The following is a 25069-nucleotide window of genomic DNA, read 5'->3' on the forward strand; positions in this document are numbered from 1 at the left end:
GGGAAGAGAGGCAAAAGATTAAAACAGAGACTGAAGGACACCCATTCAGAGCCTGCCCCACATGTGGCCCATATATATACAGCCACCCAATTAGATAAGATGGATGAAGCAAAGAAGTGCAGAAGTGTAGATCGCTCCTGAGAGACACAGCCAGAATACAGCAAAATACAGAGCGAATGTCAGCAGCAAACCACTGAACTGAGAATAGGACCCCATTGAAGGAATCAGAAAAAGAACTGGAAGAGCTTGAAGGGGCTCGAGACCCCATATGTACAACAATGCCAAGCAACCAGAGCTTCCAGGGACTAAGCCACTACCTAAAAGACTATACATGGACTGACCCTGGACTCTGACCTCATAGGTAGCAATGAATATCCTAGTAAGAGCACCAGTGGAAGGGAAGCCCTGGGTCCTGCTAAGACTGAACCCCCAGTGAACTAGACAGGTGGGGGGAGGGCGGCAATAGGGGGAGGGGGGGGGAACACCCATAAGGAAGGGGGGGGGGGAGGGATTAGGGCGATGTTTGCCCGGAAACGGGGAAAGGAATAACACTCGAAATGTATATAAGAAATATTCAAGTTAATAAAAAAAAAAAAAGTTTTCATTAGACTGACTCTCTGAGGCCACTCTTGTCCTAAGTAATGCATTTCTGTTGCTTGAGATCCTAAGGCTACCTCAATGACATTACACAAATGTTCATGGTTAATCAGGGTAGACTGTGCTCTGCATAGTCAAAGTTTAGAGCCATGCACTATTTTCTATGTTTTCTCTGCTTCCTATGGGCAGATGTTGTGTGAGCATCGGCTTCTGGTCCCTGCTGCAATGCTTGCCCTTCCTGACCATGGTGGACACTATCTGTCTTAGGTGGACACCATCTGTCTTAGGTGGAACTATCAGTCTTAGGTGGACACTATCTGTCTGTGTTATATTACTGTGAACGGATACTGTGGCCATGGCAACTCTTACAAGGGAAAGCATCTAGTTGGGAATTGCTTATGGTTTTCAGAGGTTTCATCCATAATCATTATGGTGGGAAGCAACGGCAGCACTCAGACACGGCGCTAGAGAAGTAGTTGGCAGTACTACATCCCGACTTGAAGGAAGCAGGGAGAAAAGGTATTTAGGACTGGCCGGGTTTTTGAAGCCCTAAAGCCCATCCCAGTGGCACACTTCCTCCAACAAGACTACACCTATCCCAACAAGGTCACTCCTCCTAATCCCTCTCAAGCACTGCTACTCCACGATGACCAAGCATTGAAATGTAGGAGCCTATGTAGGCCATTCTTATTCAGACCATTACATTCCACTCCCTGGCCACCATAGTCATATCATAAATGGAAAATGCATTTAGTTCAACTTCAAGTCTCCAAAGTCTGTCACAGTCACAAAACTGTTTAAAAGTCAAAAGGTCCAAGTCTCTTCTGAGACTCAAAGAATTTCTTAACTGTAACTCATGTAAAAATCAATATTAAAAAGCAAGTCACATACTTCTAACATATAATGGCAAAGAATAAACATTACCATTCCAAAAGGGAGGAAAGGCAGCCTAGTGAGGAAATACTGGACCGAAGATTGAAGACTAGCAGGGTAAACTGTAAAATCACCGTGTCTGACATCAAATTGCTCTTTCTATCTCCAACTCTTTTCAGCTTTGCTGACTGCAACACATTTCTCTCGCTCGCTCGGGCTATTTCCACACCAGGACTACAGCTTTGCTCAGCAAGTGTCCCATGACCCTGGCATCTCTAATATCTTGGCAGCCCAGCCAAGGGCCTCTCTGCGCCCCCATACAAGCACTCCCTTGACACCCTTGACACATGTCTGGCCTTGGCAGCTTTTCTTAGCTATGGAGGGAGACTCCAAATCCCCATCTTGTACCCTTGATTGGAAGGCCAGAATCATACAGCCAAAAGCTGCCAGGTTCTGTTGCTTGCTAGTGCTAGAACATGGCCCCCTACTTCCACTATAGTTGCATCAGCTTTCTGTTTCCAGTGGTTCCTCCATTCCTTAAGCTTTGCTTTAGTTCTTTCTCGTGGGCTGGAAGCTTAGCTAGGTGGGGTCTTGACCTGAGGTCACCACTCCTTGTATTCATTCAGGTTTTCCTTTAAACTTATCTCCTTGAGCAATGGACTTAGCTCCATGATACTTCCTAGTGTTCTTCTCCCCTCCCCCCAAACTATATATTTTGCATTTTCCCTTAGTTTGTTCCTTTTCATTATAGATCTGCATAAAAGTGATCACTACCAGGAGACATAGTCAATATTAGGCTGTCTTGATATCTCTTCTGCCAACACCATTAATCCAAAACTCATCAATTTAGCCTTAGGCAGATTTTTTTTTTTTTTTTGTACAAAAGCAAAAAACAGCCGCATTCTTTGCCAAAATATCACAAGAATGGTCTCTGGACCACTTACTAATATTCTTCTCCTCTGAAAACTTAAGCAGGCCCTTCAGCACCTCTATTTTCCATGCTCCTATTAGGATAGTCCATTAAGCCTCACTTAAACTGTTCAACTGCCTTTTTAGTCCAGAGTCTCAAAGTGTCCCATATTTCTTCAAACAAAGGAATGGTCAGGTCTATGATAGCAATATCCTACTCCTAGTACCTACAGGGGTAATTCTTATTCAAACTACCACACCATCTATCTGGAACCATAACCTAAAATAAACCCATTTCCCTAAGTTGCTTTTGGTTCATGGTATCTTATCACAGCAACAGAGTACCTAACTCGAGACCTTTCAGAGTTTCAGGTCTTATTTTAAGTCTTTGACCTGTATTGATTGGTTTTTGTATGGTGAGTGAGAACACATTTTAATTTTCTGTATGTACATACTCTGTTTGCCCTGCAAGAAGACCTTTCTTCCATATATTTTGGCAACTTTATAAAAAACTAATTGGTTGTAGATCTTTGGTCTGATTTCTGGGGCCACTAGACTTTTCTACTGGACTGTAAGATTGTTTTGATGCCAATACAGGATGCTATGTCTTTTTTGTTTGTTTGTTTGTTTTTTGTTTTTTTATGCCATAGGCTCTGAAATGTGTCCTGAAGTAATATATTGTGAGTTTTGCTCTTTTTGTTTGCAGTGGTATTGAGTAATATGGGGTCTTTTGTGCTTCCATATAAACTTCACAATTGCTTTTCTCTGGTGCTGTTCTGGCGGGAAGCCTGTAGTTCTATTTGGGCAGTGGGGACAATATTAATCCTTCCAACCTATGAACATTGAATTCCATATTTTACTGTCACGATCAATATATTTCACCCAGGAGCACTCAATTGAACAGGTACAAATGCCTTATGTGGGCTCCAGGAATTCAGGCCTCGTGCTTGTGTGGCAAACATGTTACTCAATGACCCATCTCTGCATCCCTGTTCGTTTCCTCACTGCTTTGGGGATTGGTCTGTTCTTGCTTTTCTAAGCAACTATGACTGCTTAGTTGAACATTTTCTTAATTCCTTACATAGGTTCTCGATATTACAAAATACTTAGTACTGCTTTTACTGTAGCCATAGATTTGGGAATGTCATGTTTCCTTTCTTTTGTGTTTCAAGGAATTAGATATTTTTTCCTTCTGACTTCAGTGATCCACTTGAGCATTCAAAAGTGCCATGTGCTTGGCATGGTGGCACGCATCTTGAATCACAGTACTTGGAATGAAGAGGCAGACAGATCTCTGTGATTCTAGACCAGCCCAGGCTGCACTGTAAATTCCAGGCCACCTAATACTACATAGAAAAACCTAATCTCAGAAAAAGAAAAAAATGAAGTGTCTAGTCAGATCTTCATGAATTCTAAAATTTCTAAAGTTTCCCTTGTCAACTTTCATTCCATTGTGATCAGAAAAGCGACAGGCTATGATTTCAAGTGCTAAAAAACATGTTTTGTGGCTCACCATATATTTATTCCAGGGAAGATTCTGTGTACCAGTGAAAAAACTATGTCAAGTGGAATGCTCTGCAAATGTCCACTGAATCCATTTGATTTACAGTAGAGTTTAATATGGATCTTTATTTCTTGTCTAGATGATCTATTTATTGATAATGGCAAAGTCCTAATATACTCTCTATTATTATATTACAGCCCATATCTCCTTTTAGGTCCAGTAGTATTTGCTGTATAAACCTCAGCATGCCAACATGAGGTATATGAAGATTTACGATCTTTACAGTCTTGATGAATTGCTACCTTTATTATTTAGTGACCCTCAACGTCTTCTGCATTTATCTTAAGTTCTGTGTTGTTTAACATATAATTATATGAGACACATAAGCTGTTTCTGCTTGCTGAAATATTCTACTTGCCTGTTAATATACTTTTCTATGCTCAGTCTGTGTGTGCTGGCTGGTGAGTAAGTTCTTATTCTGCAGATAATTGTTCGGTCTTGCTTTTTAACTATTTAGCCAGTCCATAGCTTTTCCTGAGAGAATTATTAATGACTTCGTGTAGATTAAAATTATTACTGAAAGGTATACACTCATGCCTGCCATTTTTCTTCTACTTCTTTTGAATATTCTTTGATTCTTTTCTTACTAGTGGACTGATGATTTACTTTATCAATAATGTATGATGATTTCTATTTTATTTTGTATTTATCTTTTGAGTAGCTCTTCTTTGAGTACGTTATATTTTCCAAACTATCCACCTATCTTCCTTCCCTTTCTGGATTCACGAATCTCTCAAACACCTTTTATAAAAGGCTGGTTTCGTAGACACAAATTCCTTCAGATTTTGCTTGTCTTGGAAAGTATTCATTACTTATTTGCTTTTGAAGAGCAGCCTTGACGGATATGGTAACTCAAGTTGACAATTATTTTCTCACTCAGGACTTGAAATACAAGTCTTCCATCTGTTACTAGTGGAAAAGTGATGTGTTTGGGTGTCTGGTTGACAAGGACTGGACTTGTGATGATTAATCTTCACTGACAATTTTACTGGATCACCTCCCAGTGTATCTATGAGGGTGTTTGAGGTTAAGAGACTTAATTGAAGGGAAGACCTAGTCTTAATGGGGCAGCACCATACCATGGACTAGGGTTCTGTTTAGGTAAAAAGGAGTAAACAGAGACATAGTATTCCTCTCTGCTTTCTGATTGTGGGTGTCACCTCAGATTTCCATCACTATACCTCTCTGGTCATGATAGACTGTATCCTTTCCAATTATATACCAAAGTAAACTCATCTATCTATCTATCTATCTATCTATCTATCTATCTATCTATCTATCTATCTATCTATCTATCTATCTATCTATCTATCTATCTATCTATCTATCTATCTATCTATCTACCATCTATCTATTATCTATCTATCTATCACTTTTTAGGATTTTGTATGTATTAGTGGTTTGCTTGCGTGCCTCTGTGTACACCAAGTGTGTACCTAGTACCCAAGGAGGTCAAAAAAGGGTATTAGATTCCCTCCCAAGAAAGGGGATTAAGAGATGGTTGTAGGCTCCCATGTGGGTGCTGGGAAATTAACCCAGGCCTTCTAAGAGAGCAGTAAGTGCTCTTAAGCACAGAGCCACCTTTCAGCCCCAACTCTTCCTTTTTAAGTAGCCTTCATCGAGCATTTTGTCACAGGATCAAGAGAACTAATGCTCATGCTTCCCCAGTCTATGGAGTTCCTACTGAGAAATCCACTATTAACTTAGAGGAGTTTTTCTTGGTACTTTTCTCTTGAAGACTTTCAAATCTACCCTTCTTGTCTATTTGATATGTTACGGTGAGGATTTTTTTCTGGTCACAAGTCTACTTGGGGTTTTATAAGCTGCATATATGGGTTTTGTGCATATATGCTGTGTGGTTTTCAAGATATGGGAAGTTGTCCACTATTATTTAATTCAGTAGACTTCCTATGTTCTTAATCCTAATCCCCTCTGCTTTAGGCACTCCAGGCACACATTTTGGTCATTTAATGTGATTGTATCCTGAGTGCTCCCTTCACTGTGGCCCGTACCCCTTTTAGAATACGCAAAATTGAAAATCGCGTAAAGCTCCAACATCCATTTGCTCCATCGAGTCTGTGGGTGAAGCTTTCCACTGCACTTCTCACCTGACTCAGAGAGCTCTTCATTTCTGAGACTGGCTCATTCTGTTGGTGAAGTTTTCATTCACACTCTGCACTGTCTTCCTCACCATGTTTATATAGAATCTATGGGACCTCAGTGAACTCCTTTCAGTCGTTTTACTTATTTATCAGGCATTTCATCTATCTAGGTATTTTCAGGACCTATTACTAGAGTTAGCATCTTTAGGAATTGTAATACTGCCTGGACATTAAACATTTCTTTTGTTACTATGGTGATGGTGTTACTATGGTTACTATGAAAGGTGTTCTTCACCACTTTGTGGGCCACTTCCTTTTGGTTAGTGACTTTCTCTTGTAAAGTGTCTTGTGGTATCAGTTTGTTATGCAATACTGAGTTTATATTCAGTTAGCACCACGGGGTAATACTTCTGTAAGTTCTTTGGTTGTTACTAGTGCAATGTGGGCACATTGCATATCATATTGGAGTCAGAGACCCACAGTCTCCGCAAACCATGTAGAAATGTAGACACTAACAGTTCAGACATTTGTGGTGTACACAGCGTATGGGATACATCATGTATAACTTCTGCTTGTGGTTTTAGTGGTAGTGCTTATCGCCAGATGGTAGATTTCACTAGGCACTGCTGATACCACTGACTTTGATATTTGTCAGAGTCACTAGCTTGGGCTTCACAATTGTGAAAATGGCCCCGAAGCACTTATTCTATAACTAGACAGTGTGCAGGCACAGGAGATTCATAAGAACAGCTGGTTCAGAAATCCAAGTACTCCTTCCATGGTAACCACACTGAGCCATCTCGGGTGCTTTTGATCAAAGCCTGGAGCCTATAGACAATAGATACAGTGGTAGAACTTATACATTTCTCTCTGCTCCTTTAGTAGACTTGACTACTGAAGAGCTAGCTAATGAACCCATTCCCTGGCCAGCTGTGTGTGTGTGTGTGTGTGTGTGTGTGTGTGTGTGTGTGTGTGTGTGTGTGTGTATTGTGCACACACCTGAGGAGAAATGATGATCTCTTCTTTCCTCCTTCCTCCTATCTTTTAAGCTACAGTACCGCAGAGATCAACCAACCATGGATTGTGGCAGGATCCACAGAATTCTCTGAGCTAAAGTGTTTGCAGAGCAAATAGGACCAGAGGACACTGCTGGCACCAAGTAGAGCTTCCTTCTCCCCACCCTCTTCTCAGGCTATGTACCTTTGGAGTACAATTAGAGTTAATGCTCTACAGTTTTAAGTTTTAGCCCTTATGAGTATGTGTGCATGGGGGGCAGGGACATAGTCACAGCATAGTCTGTGTGCTTTAATAGTGTTCATAGCTTTGGTGGGTTGCTGAGGATGGGTATGTACCTTCACTATTGGCACCAGAGAGAACTACCCACATGGGCCACTACTTGTTCTTAGATACCCAGTCCTTAAGCAGATACCCTCTATTTCCCTCTGGGTTATGGTACCCATTTCCATTCAATGGGTTTGTATCAGAAGTATACACAGGGCCACACAGCTCCACGCGGCAGCCACTTGCTGGGCCAGCACAGTGGAATGTCTGTGTGCTCACAGCACTGGGAATATGGAGGGCTTTAGCTCAGAGGAATGTTGTGGATCCGGCCACGGTCCATTCCTGATTACTCTCTGGGAGACACCGTACCTTAAAGGCTAGGAGAAGGGAGAGGGAAGAAAACACCTGACCATCATTCCAACTCAGGACTGCACAGCTGGTCAGTCTTCCTAGCTGTCCACATTCAGACAGTAGGTCCCTCGTCAAGACAGTTCCTACCGCCCACTGAGGGATTACTGAGATAATGGGAAATCCTTTTCAAAGCCAGGTTACTATGTGCAGATCTAATGTTTATATATATATATATATATATATATATATATAATGATTTATCCATATATTTGATTTCCAGTAGGTTGTTTGAAGTCTTGTTGTAGGAAGTCTAGTTGTAGGAAGTTCAAAGTCCTGAGTTCAATCTCCAATGGGGTGTGTGTGTGTGTGTGTGTGTGTGTGTGTGTGTGTGTGTGTGTGTGTGTGAGGTAAGAGACTAGAAAGTCAGTTAGCCAGGAGTCTAGGATTTAGACCTAGCTGTGCCATTAAGAAGCCTGAGTGTTGTGGGCTGAGGAGATGGCTCAATGTGTTATCAAGTGCTTACTTTAGAAGCATGAGGACCTGAGTTTGGTTTCCCAGCATCCCTGTGAAAAGACCGGCATTGGGGGTGAGAGCACTGTAAACAGAGCTGAATCTGAGAGCTTGTTGGACAACAGCTTTGCTGAAATGGTGAAGCGCCAGGCTTCCAGTTAAGGAGACCCATTCTCAAGAGTGAAGGTGACAGAAAAAGGTAGCTGATTTCTTGTATAGGCCTCCACATGTGTAGCTTAGGTTACACACCCACAAATGTGCATACAACACACACAGCAAGGGGGTAAAAGAAACCTTTTTGGAGCCTCAGCATTTTATTTGATTGAAAATCAGGGCAGGACCCTTCTGGTTTCTGTCTGAGTCCAGAGCTGAAAGGCAGTCAACAGGAGCACTGACACACATGAGAGCAGAGGTAAGACCAAATCTGCTGCAAGCAACCTGCCTGGTGAACTCAGGACACACAAACCCAGGAGCGGTCTGGGACAGAACCCTTTTGGTTTCTGAGTGCACCCAGAGCTGAACTGGTCCCACAGCTCTCTGTATCCAGATCCACCTGTAAGAAAACAGGTGTACAGCAGTGCTAACACACAGGATTTCAGGAGGGTCAAACCACTGTCAGAGACAGGAAAACGAGCTAACACCAGAGACAACCTGATGGCAAGAGGCAAGCACAGGAACCTAAGCAGCAGAAACCAAGACTACTTGGCGTCATCAGAGCCTAGTTCTCCCACCAAAGCAAATACTGGGTATCCCAACACACCGGAAAAGCAAAATTTGGCTCTAAAATTACATCTCATGATGATGATAGAGGACATAAAGGAGGAAATAAATAACTCCCTTAAAGAAATACAGGATAACACAGGTAAACAAGTAGAAGCCCTTAAAGAGGAAACACAAATATATATATTTGGAGTACAATTAGAGTTAATGCTCTACAGTTTTAAAAAGAGCTCCTAGCGCGCCCTTATGAGTATGTGTGCATGGGGGGCAGGGACATAGTCACAGCATATTCTGTATGCTTTAATAGTGTTCATAGCTTTGGTGGGTTGCTGAGGATGGGTATGTGCCTTCACTATTGGCACCAGAGAGAACTACCCACATGGGCCACTACTTGTTCTTAGATACCCCCAGTCCTTAAGCAGATACCCTCTATTTCCCTCTGGGTTATGGTACCCATTTCCATTCAATGGGTTTGTATCAGAAGTATACACAGGGCCACACACTGAGAGAACAAAATGCCAGCCCAGGCTACTGTATCCAGCAAAACTCTCAATTAACATAGTTGGAGAAAGCAAGATATTTCATGACAAAACCAAATGTGCACAACAATATTTACACAAATCCAGCCCTACAAAGGATAATAGATGGAAAACTCCAACACAAGGAGGGAAACTGCTCCATAGAAAAAGCAAGAAAGTAATCTTCTTGCAATAAACCCACAAGAAGAGAGACACACAAATATAATTCTACCTCTAACAACAAAATAGCAGGAAACAACAATCACTATTCCTTATTATCTCTTAACATCAATGGACTCAATTCCCCAATAAAAAGACATAGACTAACAGACTGAATATATAAAGAGAACCTAGCATTTTGCTGTATACAGCAAACACACCTCAGTGACAAAGATAGACACTACCTTAGAGTAAAAGGCTAGAAAACAAATTTCCAAGCAAATGGTCCTAAGAAACAAGCTGGAGTAGCCATTCTAATATCTAATAAAAATGACTTTCAACCAAAAGTTATCAAAAAGTTATCAAAAAAGATAAGAACACTTCATATTCATTGAAGGACAAATCTACCAAGATGAACTCTCAATCCTGAATATCTATGCTCCAAATGCAAGGGCCCCTACATTCATAAAAGAAACCTTACTAAAGCTCAAAGCACACATTGCACCTCACATACTAATAGTGAGAAATTTCAACACCCCACTCTCATCAATGGACAGATCATGGAAACAGAAACTAAACAGAGATACAGAGAAGCTAACAGAAGTTATGAACCAAATGGATTTAACAGATATTTACAAACATTTCATCCTAATATATAGGAGCTAAAACCATCAAGTGGTAAAAAGATAGCATTTTCAACAAATGGTGCTGGTTCAACTGAAGGTCAGCATATAGAATGAAAATCAACCCATTCTTATTGCCCTGTACAAAGCTTAAGTCCAAATGAATCAAGGACCTCCACATCAAACCAGATATACTCAAATTAATAGAAGAAAAAGTGGGAAAGAGCCTTGAACACATGGGCACTGGGGAAAATTTCCTGAACAAAACACCAATGGCATATGCTCTAAGATCAAAAATCGACAAATGGGATCTCATAAAACTGCAAAGCTTCTGTAAGGCAAAGGACACTGTGGTTAGGACAAAACGGCAAGCAACAGATTGGGAAAAGATCTTTATCAATCTTATACCTGATAGAAGGCTAATATCCAATATATATAAAGAACTCAAATTGTTAGACTCCAGAGAGTCAAATAACCCTATTAAAAATGGGTACAGAGCTAAAGAAAGAATTCTCAACATGGAACATGGAATGGCTGAGAAGCACCTAAAGAAATGTAAACATCCTTAGTCATCGGAAAATGCAAATCAAAGCAACCCTGAGATTCCACCTCACCCCAGTCAGAATGGCTAAGATCAAAAACTCAGGTGACAGCAGATGCTGGGGAGGAAGTGGAGAAAGAAGGAACACTCCTTCATTGTTGGTGGGATTGCAAGCTGGTACAACCATTCTGGAAATCAGTCTAGAAATTCCTCAGAAAATTGGACATTGAACTACCTGAGGACCCAGCTATACCTCTCTTGGGCATATACCCAAAAGATGCTCCAACATATAACAAGGACACATGCTCCACTGTGTTCATAGCAGCCTTATTTATAATAGCCAGAAGCTGGAAAGAACCCAGATGCCCTTCAACAGAGGAATGGATACAGAAAATGTGGTACATCTACACAATGGAATATTACTCAGCTATCAAAAACAATGACTTCATGATATTCATAGGCAAATGGATGGAACTAGAAAATGTCATCCTGAGTGAGGTAACCCAATCACAAAAAACCAAAAAACCAAAAAACCAAAACAAACAAACAAACAACAAAAACACATGGTATACACTCACTCATAAGTGGATATTAGTCCAAAGGCTCGAATTACCCAAAATACAATCCATAGATGACATGAAGCTCAAGAAGGAGAACCAAAGTGCAGATCCTTCAGTCCTTAAAAGGGGGAATAAAAATATTCATAGGAGGCGATATGGAGAAAAAGTGTGGAGCGGAGAGTGAAGGAATGGCCATTCAGAGCCTGCCCTACCTGGGGATCCAGCCCATATATATACAGCCACCAAACCCCGACAATATTGATGATGCCAAGAAGTGCATGCTGGAATCAGATATAGCTGTCTCCCGAGAAGCTCAGCCAGAGCATGACAAATGCAGAGGCAGATGCTCGAAGTCAACCACTGAACTGAGAATGGGGTCCCCATTGGAGGAATCAGAGAAAGGTTCAAGGAGTTGAAGGGGCTTGTAACCCCATAAGAACAATATCAACCAACCAGAGCTCCCAGGGACCAAACCACTACTCAAAGAGTACACATGAACAGACCCATGGCTCCAGCTGCACATGTAGCAGAGGATGGCATTTTTGGGCATCAATGGGAGGAAAGTCCCTTGGTCCTTTGAAAGCTTAATGATTCTGTGTAGAGTAATTCCAGGGTGGGAAGGTGGCAGGGAGTGGTTGGGTGGGGGAAGACCCTCATAGAAGCAGGGGGAGGGGATGGGATAGGGAGTTTCTGGAGGGGAAACAGGGAAAGGGAATAACATTTGAAATGTAAATAAAAAATATCAATAAAAATAAATAATAAAATGAAAAAAAAAAAAAAAAAATCAAATGAAATTGGTAAGATTTATGAATTGCCTGTAACTGAAAACTGAGCGGCTAAAGATTTTGAAAAGAGTATGCTAACACATCACTTGTGAAAATATGGCTGATTTGTATATTTATTTGAAATCACTGTGGCATATCGATAATAATGTACCACTTTTAATAATGCTCAGATATTTTATTTCCATATTATAAATCGATAGCGTTTAACCTTAGGGGCAAAGCGAGACTGTATTAAGCAGAGCAGCTGCTTCTGTTCACTGCTAACAAATGCAGCCCACCTCCCACCACACTGAGGATTCATTGTCATTGTTTTGAACCGTTTATTGTAATAGCCTTTTAAGTATGAAGCAGATAGGAAACATAAAATCACTAAAGTCTTCCAATAAACAGAGAAACCGCTTGGATTTAATTAAAGTAGTCTTCGGGGAGTTCTACTATAGGCTTAGGAACAGTTTTCATCTCAGTTACACGTTGTGCTCCATAGCTTCAGTCCAGCCTTGAGAAAATCACTTTTATGACTATTTTGAGAAAATTCACTTCTCCTTCCCCATATGTAACTTTCCCCATTGATAGAGTTGTCATCCTGTCAGTGAAGTGTGGCTAGGAGAAACTTGCTCCAAACACGGGAGGAGAGTGGGAAGAGGAACTAAGGCCACTCATTAGTTTTTCAGAAACACAGGACTGAAGAAGGGAAGCTGACCAAAGCCCTTTCCTAATTACTTTCATCTACGTTCTTAACCTGATCCTTTTCCTTCTGTTTTTTTTTTTTCTTTCTACTGATAGCAACATACTGTGTATCAAAACATTTCTCCACAGCACAATGTAATCAAGCAATGTTGTTAAGAACTCACTATGCATATACACTTCTTGGTCTTATGGAGATCACAAAGAATGTCTAAGATGTAGTCCCTGCCTTCAAAGAATCATGTCTACATCTAATGGAGATATCTAGGAAGCAGAAACTATGACCAGCAAGAGGGCCCAGGATCAATATACGACCTGATGAGAAATGTCTCCCCTAGGCTCATATTTGAATACTTGGTCCCCAGTTGTTTGGGGAGTAGGGATTCCCTGGGAGTGAATTTGAGGTTAATGCCTGGCCCCCATTTCCTCCTGTTTTCTCTTGGTTTCCTAGGGGGCAGCCTGGCCTCACGCTCCCGCTGCTGTGCCTTTGCTCCCGTGCTGGACCACATCCCCTCTGAACCGTGAGCCTAAAGAACCCTTCCCCTCTGGTCAGCTTTTCTATCGCAGCAGAGAAGCAGCAAGTACAGCATTCAGTCTGCTTTGCCCTTAAAGAACAGCCCACCTCTAAAAGGTGAAGGAGTAAAACTAGGTTGGATGAAAACGTGAGCAGCAACCAAAGAGTGTGTGAGACATTCAGTACCAAGGCGGCTACAGCACGTGAGGGGAATGGAGGAAGCCGAGGAGGAAGAGCTCGCTAGGGTCAGCCCCAGGAAAACTCACGATGCCCAGGGACAACCAACTCTGTAGAGAGCTTGGATGGAGCTCAGACTGCCCAAGAAGAATTTGAATGTGACCAAAACTTGTGATGTCATTTTCAGTTAAGGAAGTCTTACTCTCCAGCTTTAAAGAGACGATTGAGCTATACCTGTGGACCCCAACCTTTGATGAAGTGCTGGTTCCTGTACTCATCCTCAACATATAAACATGCCCATCTCAAAATCTATGTAAGATCTGAAAGTGGAAAGTTACACTGTTGTTTCTGAAGTAATGGAATACAGACCCATTTCAAAATCAGTATCATATCATTTTAAACATTCCTTTACCTAGCTCTGAAACTTTATTTCTATGAATGAGATGAACCACCTTTATCTTCACACTTTCTCTCCTCCCCGCTGCTGGAGCTCGTAACATAACAAACCGAAAGCAGCAAAAGGAATTTAAAGATTTTGGAAAAAAGAACCAGAAACTACCATCTATGGATTGCTATGGACCAGGTACTACATTATCGATCTGCAAATGATACATAGTTCAACTAGCTCTGCTGCTACCTATTATAATACCTTGCAGTATCTTTCACAAATGGGATCAAAAATTCAAAGTTTAATGATAGCCTCACCAGAGTGCAGTTTGCTCAGGCTCTCAAATATCTCACGCTCTGGTTAGAGTTGGGGCTGGCTTTAGAGGCACAGAAGTAAGATGGCCACTGTGACGTAAATGCCATAAAGGTTACATAGATGTTCAATTGCCCATGATTAGGGCCTAGCGATGGATCATCAGTTTAGAGTGGGTACAGCTCTTGCAGAGGACTTATGCTCAGTCCCCAGCACCTATGTCTGATGGCTCATCAGCTGCCTGTAACTCCAGTTCCCAGAGGCCTGATGCCTTGGGCCTTCAGGGCACCCACCCTCACACACACAAATACACTTCTTTTGAAAGACCCATAATTAATGGAAATTTTTTCAAAATCAATTACTCTATGGCTACAATATTTCCTCATAGGAATTTTCCTTATATTTTCTATTTGCTATGTTAATCAAAGCCAGATGAACTCCATGACATTACTTATGTACAAATAAAGAGCACCTTCATGTTAAAAGAGTTATATATGACATATATCATATATAATGAGTGTTCCATTAATAAAAACATTAAACGTGACTACATATTTTATTAGTAAGACTATGTAAATCCCAAACATATTTTTGTAGTTGTTTCAAATTATTTTATTTGAATGTTTAAAATTATCAGATAAACAAAATAGTGAGACAGAATGAGATGCAAATCAGTGAAAACATATTTCCTGATGATAGATAGACTGACACAGATAGGTAGATAGATGGTAGTTAGATATATAGATAGATGATTAATAGATGATAGACATATATATATATATATATACAGTTTGATAGATAGATAGATAGATAGATAGATAGATGATAGATGAAGATGATAGTAGAACTGTGTTTTGTGACAATGAAGAGTCATCCTCCTGAACGGAGATAAGAGAAAACACGATCAGTGGGAGATCTGTACTTGCTAGGTCATCCTAAAAGACCCCACTGAGGGAAGGTAAAGGGCAGGCAAAACTGTCAGACAGCAAAGCTCTATCAATCACATGTAACTTCCGGTCTCCAGCCGTGTCCCCTCAGAATACACACCTGTGGTCTCTCTGGTTTAGTCACCTGGACTCTGCTGGTACCAAGACTGTAATATGAGCTCTCTGGCTACCAGTGGGTGCCACCCAGCTTTGGCACTACAGCAGGAGAGTGCCCTCTCTCCTTGTCCCTGCCAATCGTTTCCTTCTGGTAGAGGGCCCTGAGTCAGCAGTGATGCAAGCCTCCGAGGAAAAACTCCTTCAGGTGTCTCTCTGCAGGAACTAGTGCCATGAAACGTTCTTAGGCAACTTAAAATATTTCAGATGAGTGTCGTAGATATTAAGTATCGCTGTAGTCTCATCTAAGGAGATGCAGAGGTTATAAATCCCAGTAAGTGGATATTCATCTCTTCCCTGTTGTACAGATGAGGCAATCATACCCGAAGGACTCAGCACCTTGCCTAGAATCACCATGCTAAAAAAATGGCCAGTGACTCGCCAGCCCATGGAGTCCTGACCACAGGACCCTGACTTACACCCTGACTACCGGTAAGAAGCAATTACTAACTAAACGAAGCCTAAAAAATGTGTAGCCTTTCACTATGATTGTTCAAAATAAGAATTCTCCCTATTATATACATAGGTGTAAGTTTTCTGTTGCTGGTATTTCATTTTTATTTTGGACAAATATCTAGGTGACATAAAGTGTACTAGAAGACCATTTAAATTAGTAAAGAAGGTCAAATTAAGACACAAGGAAAGACCTTTCATAAGCATGTTTAACAAGTAAAGCATATGACACCTGATTTATATACCTGTCACATGTGTTATCCAAAACTTCTACATGAAACCTATTTTAAGGCATGCAAATTTAATACGTTGAGAAAGTCAGTATGCAAAGCACCTTAAAGTGCTCTCTTTACTAATGCATGGAACAAAGTGTACTGATTATGCAGTACATTTAATTGGACATAATTAAAATAATGAGATTTAAATACTGATGATTTTAAAGAGAAAAAAAATAGAAGGTGGGATGAGACCTGAGATGCATTCAGAATGGTGAGGAAGCATTCAGTTCTGCTCCGATAGACAGACCCGCTTGTGTGAAGCCAGCTGCTGCTGCTGCTGCTGCTGCCACTGCCATTTCCCCCATCCCAGGAAGTTACGGGTGGTAATATTAAAGGAGAAAAGGATTTCATTGAATAACATAATCCCTTGCGTTTGGATACTGTCTTGTTTACAAGTAACTTGGGAGTGAAGCAGAGACCATTATGCTCCTCAAGGGAAGGCATCAAAATGACCAAAGAGATAAGAAAGTGAATTTCCCACAATGCCTTGAGCTTGGTTAAATGGACACAATTTCCAAAGCTTTCGCCAATGTCACCCTGACCTGAAGACACAAAATCCAGGTATTCTCTCAATTGTGCTGGCTTTCAAGAGGCCACGATGATGTCAGGTACAGGAGGGGAACAGGAGCGCATCTGCAAGCCCGTCTGCTGTCTGACGTGGCTGAGGTAGGGAAAGGCAGGCACAGAGTCTTCTCTGACTTCTTTGTCTGCCTCGCTAAGGTCATGCAAGCGAAACCCTCATTAAGTTAGCCTGAGGGTAGGGCTTTGTTTGGTAGGATGTTTCAATTTTCTATAACATAGAGCGGTGAAAGGCAGCTTTGAAGTGTACACGGCCCTAAAATTTCTTAGGAGAGACAGAGAAACACTGTCTACAATTAACTATGACCATAACCAGTTTATATTCCCACTTACCGAGGAAGAACGAAGATACACAGGTCGGTGTCCTGCCCAAGGCTAAACAGCTGGGTATGGGTAACACGAGAGAAACATTCAGGAATAAACATAAATCCGGAGCTGAACTCTAGATTCTATCCAGATACAATTTCAGAGTCAGACTCTCATAGCATCAAAGGATGCTACAGCTACACACTGTTTTAAGGATCTCTCTTTAAAAAACAAACAAACTGGTGTTTCCTTCTTACTTTTGTCAGATTCTAAACACAACACCCTCAAAGCTGAGGGCCCAACATATGAAGCCTTGTAGCAACAACATCGTCTTAGACCCATGGGCTGAGAACCTTAACCTCTACAAAGAGCGCTTCGACCCACATACTGAGAAAGCACTGGCTGACCTGGCTGAGAAAAAAGTAATGTCAATTCATCGGTGACGTAACGGTCCAAAGTCCCAGACTCAGAGAGAAAATGACAGAATCAGGACAGAGAAAAGAACTAACGCGGCTCAACAGCATCCGCTCAAAAGAATGCAAACCCGTTCAGTGTGATTGGTGGCCTGAGGTAGGGCGACGGTGGATTTCTAATCCAGATGCAGTTAGGTCTTCCCCACGGCGCAGGATGGGGTGCTCCTCCTGTGTACCAGGTGTCAGCACCCACAGCTGCAGACCGACTGCATCGTAATACAGTTAGCAAAGTTACACAAAGGACAAACGTTTTACAAAGCTGCTCTTTACTCAGGCCAGCTGGGCTCAGTTACCCTGAAATACTTTGGAAAACTGCAACTGATACCATAAATGATGCAAATCAGAATGACCTTTGTTAAAAAGGAGGGAACAGGCCGACAGCCAAACTGTGGGGTGACACTCCTACTGAACGGTTCAAGAAGGATTCCGCCACTATCCTGCTAAACACGTGTGCTGGGGCAGTGAAACCCTCCTTAAATCTTCTGATGGTCTATGCCATCTTCGCCATGAGGACAAGACGGTGAATGATACTGTTCCTTGATGTTTAAACGAAATAGAGGTCTACATAGGAACCAAAGGAAAGAATCAACGAGCAGGTTGTATTCTTGATTTTCAGAAAAGATTAACAGGAAAAAGAACAACAGCGAAAAATTCGAGTCAATCTTTTATTTCCTTCAAAGGAGTGAAGAGGAAAGAGCCCAGCAAGAAGGCCTTTCCTTCTGTGTATACCATTATGAGAAGCCCCTGGAGATGTACAAGGCTTTGCACCTTCATCTTGTGCTAAGATTCGAAGGGAGGACTTCCTGCCTACCTACTATCACTGTATGTGTGAGGTCAGAGAAGCACCGGGATGGCGAGTAACACCAGGGGGCAGCGATTGGAGCACCATCCTCACCATAAACCAAGCATCTGAACTGCGGCTTCAGGAATTAACAGGACTATATGCACTGACAGGCCCTTCATCGTTTAGACGTCAGCTTAATCGATGACCGAACGGCTAATAGTTATCACCTGCCAGGCAGCTGACTTTTGTATTTATTAAATGAAAATAAGCAAACTATCCAGGATGATGATGTTAGTCCTAGATATACCATGTTTCATAAGTAGAAATATTACTACTTTGCATTAATGTCCTCATTCAGCATCTATAACGTGCCCGTGAGGGGTTGGTACTGTCTCCGTAGATGAGGCAAATGACATAATCTACCAAGTTCCCCAGAGTTCCACTGCAGATCTGTCCATGTCCTTTCTTCTTCACAGACCTTGTTCTTCTGTCATCCTGACACTTGTTGAGATGTGAATGGTCTTTTGCTATCAGAGTTCAATGGAGGAGGAGGGGTTAGATGCTGCACACAGTGGTGTGCCATCATCTTGCCCGTGCACCCACATTCAGAACCACTGCTAAGTGCCAGAATGGTGCGTCTTGTCTTCATGGACCTCAAAACTCTGTCCCTCAGGTCCATAACTGGTTCCTTTAGGGTTTCAATAAAGAAATTAAGTGAGGTGTCAGAAAGGGGCCTAGGAGATTGGTCTCCTTTAGTTTGAGGGGAGGATTAAAAAATAGCCTTTTGGAAGAAGAAATTCTTCTTAGTAGAAACTGGCTAGGAAGAGTTGGGACCAGAAACTAATTGCGCACCAGAATCTAAACAGGGACCCCACCTGACTTATAAGGAGGGAGCCATGAGTGGAGGGTGTGAGAAGAGAAGAGGACAAACCAGGACACACAGACAGAAGGATAAGGCCAGAGGAGTGCATCCGTGGCTCACCCGTGGAAACCCCCACTTGTTTTCTTCAGACAGCTCACAGTGACTGCTGTCAGTGTGGCCACAGTAGAGGGAGGACGCTGGAAGTCCAGAGGAAAGCTGGAACAACGTGGACAAAGGCGATGGTGTTTGGGAAGTAGGAAAAAACAGCAGCAAGGGTGGGGAGACCAGCCAGACTCAAGGGATTTCAAATCCCTGGGGCAGCGGACTGCCTGACAATACTAGGTCTTTAGTAATTCCTCACGGAATGAAGAAGCCCTCAAGCTGAGCAGCTGCTGTTGCAAAGCATCCCCCAGTCCCTGCGCACCACCTCCTCATGGACACAATAAATCATCTGGGCAGCAGAGAAGACACAGGAAGAGGCTGGGGAAATGGTGGCTAAACTCCTAAACCAGCAGGCAAGACCACACTTAGGACAAAGCTCTTGATGCATCACAGAAAACCTTTGTGAAACAAAATGCCTTTCCCTGATCTGACAATGGAGGAGTTTAGAAGCCAGATATGGTTCTGCTAGGTGACTTTCCGAGCTTGTTAGAGAAATGCATTATTTAAAATAGCCTAGGGCTATGCTGCTAGGAACACTTCAGCAGGAAAGGTACAGAAAGGAAGCCCTTTCATTTCAGCAAGGAGGAAAACGTGTTAGAAGGAAAATCTATATCTATCATTCTGTCTCCCTTTTGTTGAAAACATGGTCCTTGTCATTTCTGCAGGAAACAGAACTCTTGACTATTAATAACAAATTCCATGCCTACAAGATAAACTGACACAGTTTGGCCAGGACAGAGTGCTCACCCACGTCCCTGAATAATTTTAACATTTTTGTCCAGGAGAATTTACTTTCTTAGAATTATAGAACCAGAATCATTTAGAAAATCTACTCACTTTCCACGTGGACATAGAAATCAATGATTACAGAGAACCATTATTTGCAATCTCACCATTAATCCCGGCTCATCTCAAAACTGCTTCCCATGTTTAACCGGGCTGAGCACAATGGCAATATGGCAGCAAAGACGGTTGGGTTGACTTAAGTACCACTTTCTCTCCTGCTAAGACCAGGTTAAAGATACCTGTTGGCTTCTTGATCATTAAAGCTTCAATTGTCATTTACATTAACTAAGACTGCGTGTCACCTAGCCTAGGGTGATATGTGAAAGTGCTTATGCACAAATAAAGCTTAATTTTGCCAAGAAAAGAAGAGGTCTCATTGGCAAGGAATCCTGTTCTCAGGTCCAGCCAAGGGACTCACAGGTCTCTGATCAAAAGGCTGACTAGGAACACCTTTGACACTGTTTTAAAGAAGCTCAAGGTGTGGGCGGTGAGATCCAGGTAAGGAGAGCAGAATCAGATTTATAAGGAAAGAGCTTTACAAGTCTGAAACAAAATTTGCCTTCTTTCAATTCAAAAATCGCTCTCTCCTGTGCTGCACAAGAACCTTTCCGCAGCACTTCCTGGGCCTTTAGAGCCCGGAAATGCTTTTTTCTGCAGGAACCAGGAAGTGGCCCATAAGAGCAGCAAATGGTACTTTGGTCGCCTCTCTCTAAGAACTATTTTAAGGAATGGTGGTGGCTATGGAAGATGATAAAAGAAGATCTCACAAGTTCACAGGGGCTTAAGGTTGAGTAAAACCAAAGTGTATGGTGTTCCATTTGTCTGTTTCAGTCAAGAAAACAAGGTTCTGTCTGAAAGTTAAAATTCAGATTCCTGGACAACTAGCTGACACAGAGAATAATTAATAACTCTCAAATACTAAGAATGTACCCTCTCTGCTTGTCTCTGTCTCTCTCTTTTAGTTTGCATTGAGCACTGATAAAGCTAGAACAAAACTGTCTTTATTAGCAACTTGCTTTTGTCCAACATGGAAGACAAATGCCTAAACTTAAACTGAGTATAGCTTTTAATTAAAAATAAAACAAAACATGTAATGGTTTATTTAAAATGCATAAATTCAGCAATGAAATCTTAGAAAATGTTCAATTCTGTATGAAACTACAAATCAAATATTATTTTCATTGCCACTCTTCTCTCATGCAACACATACTTCACCTGACTAACTTCGCTTTTACTAAACATTCTTGCGAGGTCAATGAAAATAAACAGACTCCCAGCCGTTTCTGCATTCACATAACGAGCCGATGTGTCAAAATTATATACAGTAAAGTACTAAGAAGTCTTTCAATCACTGTTAAGCCAACGATAGTTCTGCTGAGACACAGGACAAAGTAAAATCGTAATCCACTGCATCTTCTGAAACAGATAAGACCTGCTTTTCTTCTCCTAAGAAACGACATAGTACAGCGATATCCAAGGAATACAATTAAATTATCTTACTTACTGCACATCAACCCGGTAAGTCACTAATGTTCAATGAGAAAAACCCTGCCATTCGCAATTAATGTTAGCACTGTTTCAATTGATCAAATGTCTAATGCGCATAAAACATTCAAAGACGTCCTGGATATCTTACAGTAATTCGGTGGAGAAGTCCTGTCCCAGGGGCACGTAAATCTGTAGCACAAGAAACCTCTGGATCAGTCCAACTAGAAAAGAGAGAAAATATGTAAAATGAAATGTTCAGGCCACTTCCGTGTACAAATAAACAAACAGTCAGCACAGAGCTTAGCACCTCAGGGCAGAGAGGCCTAGAGTAACACATGCATGATTTATAACCTGACTAGAATGATGAGGACTCCGATGACATCTGAATCAAACATCAACCGATGGTGTGATTTAAAGCCCCATTTGGGGCACTGGTGAAATTTTTATGAAAATCAAAACAGGATTTTTATTCTCTCTTTTGTTATGCCATAAGAGAATGTGAGCATAGAACACACACACACACACACACACTTGAACTATAGATTGTCATCAGCGTGACCATAAAAACATATGGCAATTATTTTCATTCCCTGACAAGTTTTATAGTCTTACTAAACAACTCAATGAAGAAGAGTAACTCAGGAAGAGCGATTCTAATCTTGACAAGTACAGCACAGTGGAAGGCTCGGTGAAGCAGATCTAGATCGTGTGGTTTTTAACAGTGGCCACACTGAGCTGGCTGAAGGAGCAGTTTCACTCACAGTCCCCTTTGTAACACGCTCTTAATTAATTCTCACTGAGAACCAGTAGCTTTTATTCCCTACCACTAGTTTTAGATGGATACAAATATCTGGAGAAGAACCAACCCACGTGGCACTTTTGATAGCTGAAGTCTATAACTGCATAAACAAAGTCTGTTGATTTGTACGGTTTCTCTACCACAGGTCATGGAAGAGAATGTTCCCTCCCCTCTCAGGTTCTGAACCTTTGATTGATTTCCCAATTGACTGTACTTTTAACCACTGTGGTAGTGCAGTCCTTCGTAAGGTATCGCTATAGGTGGGTGGTGGAAGGATTTGGCAGGCAAGGCATAGAGGAGATCCTGGGTTCAAACCTTGATGAAATAAAAAATGACAACAAACCGCACAAGAATCACACCTCTGAAATACACAGGACAGGAACGAATTTGCATTTGTAAAGGATTGTATAGAACTTAGAGATGTCTTCAACTTTGTCTATGACTCAAAAGCACAGTCAAAAAAAATATAAAGACTTTAAGGATTAATATAGTAAAAATGGCCATTTTGCTGAAAGCAATCTACAGATTCAGTGCAATCCCCATCAAAATTCCAACTCAATTCTTCATAGAGTTAGAAAGAACAATTTGCAAATTCATTTGGAATAACAGAAAAGCAGAATAGTGAAAACTATCCTCAACAATAAGAGATCTTCTGGGGGAATCACCATCCCTAACCTCAAGCTGTATGACAGGGAAATAGTGATATAAACTGTGTGGTATTGGCACAGAGACAGGCAGGTAGATCAGTGGAATACAATTGAAGACCCAGAAATGAACCCACACACCTATGGTCACTTGATCTTTGACAAAGAAGCTAAAACCATCCAATAGAAAAAAAGACAGCATTTTGAACAAATGGTGCTGGTTCAACTGGAGGTCAGCATGTAGAATAATGCAAATTGATCCATTCTTTTTTGTTTTGTTTTGTTTTTTCTTTTTATTTCCTTTTTGTAAAATTTATTTCTTGGATATTTTATGTATTTACATTTCAAATGCTATCCCCTTTTCTCCCTTTCCCATACTCTTCCCACCTCCCCCTGCTTCTATGAGGGTGCTCCACTTCTTACCCACTCCCACCTCAACATCCTAGCATTACCCTATATTGGGGAAACGAGCCTTCACAGGACCAAGGGCTTTTCCTCCTTTTGATACTGGACAATGCCATCCTCTTCTACATATGTGGCTGGAGTCATGGGTCCCTCCATGTGTACTCACTGGTTGGTGGTTTAGTCCCTGGGAGCTATGGTGGGGTCTGGTTGGTTGATATTATTGTTCTTCCTGTGGGGTTGCAAAACCCTTTCAGCTCCTTCAGTCCTTTCTCTAACTCCTCCACTGGGGGTCCCCTTGTTCAGTCCAATGGTTAGCTGCAACCCTCCTCATCTGTGTCATTAGGGCTCTGGCAGAACCTCTCAGGAGACACCCATATCTGGCTCCTGTCAGCAAGCACTTCTTAGCAACAGCAATAGTGACTGGGTTTGGTGGAGATATATGGGATGGATCCCCAGGTCGGGCAGTCTCGGGATGACCTTTTCTTCAACCTCTGCTTCACTCTTTGTCCCTGTATTTCCTCCCATGAGTATTTTGTTTTCCCTTCTAAGAAGGAATGAAGCATCTACATTTTGGTCTTCCTTCTTCTTGAGCTTCATATGACCTGTGAATTTTTTCTTACATATTGTAAGCTTTTGGGCTAATATCCACTTATTAGTGAGTACATACCACGTGTGTCCTTTGTGACTGAGTTACCTCACTCAGGATGATATTTTTTAGTTCTATTCATTTGTCTAAGAATTTCATGAAGTCATTATTCTTAATAGCTAAGTAGTACTCCATTGTGTAAATTAACCACATTTTCTGTATCCATTCCTCTGTTGAAAGGCATCTGGGTTCTTTCTAGCTTCTGGCTATTATAAATAAGGCTGCTATGAACACAGTGGAGCATGTGTCCTTGTTATATGTTGGGACATCTTTTGGGTATATGCCCAAGAGAGGTATAGCTGGGTCCTCAAGTAGTTCAATGTCCAATTTTCTGAGGAACCTCCAGATTGTTTTCTAGAGTGGTTGTACCAGTCTGCAATCCCACCAACAATGGAGGAGTGTTCATCTTTCTCCACATCCTCCCCAGCATCTGCTGTCGACGGAGTTTTTGATCTTAGCCATTCTGACTGGGGTGAGGTGGAATCTCAGGGTTGTTTTGATTTGCATTTCCCTTATGACTAAGGATGTTGAACATTTCTTTAGTTAGTTCTCAGTCATTCGGTATTCCTCAGCCGAGAAATCTTTGTTTAGCTCTATACTCCATTTTTTAATAGGGCTATTTGATTCTCTAGAGTGTAATTTCTTGAAATATATATATATATATATATATATATATATATATTTTAGATATTAACCCTCTACCAGGATGTAGGATTTCTAAAGACCTTTTCCCAATCTGTTGGTTGCTGTTTTGTGGTACTGACAGTGTCCTTTGCCTTACAGAAGCTTTGCAGTTTTATGAGGTTCCATTTGTCAATTCTTGATCTTAGAGTATAAGCCATTGGTGTTCTGTTAAGGAAATTTTCCCCAATGTGCCTTTGTGTTGAAGACTCTTCCCCACTTTTTTTTCTATTAGTTTCAGTGTATCTGGTTTTATGTGAAGGATCTTGATCCACTTGGACTTGAGTTTTGTACAAGGAGATAAGAATGGGTCAATTTGCATTCTTCTACATGCTGACTTCCAGTTGAACCAGCACCATTTGTTCAAAATGCTATTTTTTTCTACTGGATTTTATTTTTATTTTTACCTCCTTTGACAAAGATCACGTGACCATAGGTGTGTGGGTTTATTTCTG

General features: G+C 41.4%; 1 protein-coding gene across 1 annotated transcript in view; it reads right to left on the minus strand.

Moving 5' to 3' along the window:
- The window catches only part of Cfap20dc (CFAP20 domain containing), a 240639-nt gene that overhangs the window by 203938 nt on the left and 11632 nt on the right, over window positions 1–25069 (minus strand). The window contains exon 4 of the mRNA XM_032917591.1: window positions 21588–21660. Within this exon, the coding sequence (XP_032773482.1) occupies window positions 21588–21660 (73 nt within the window). The remainder of the gene's footprint in view (window positions 1–21587; window positions 21661–25069) is intronic.

The sequence above is a fragment of the Rattus rattus genome, chromosome 12 (genome assembly GCF_011064425.1).
Source record: "Rattus rattus isolate New Zealand chromosome 12, Rrattus_CSIRO_v1, whole genome shotgun sequence".
In the NCBI taxonomy this organism is placed as follows: Eukaryota; Metazoa; Chordata; class Mammalia; order Rodentia; family Muridae; genus Rattus; species Rattus rattus.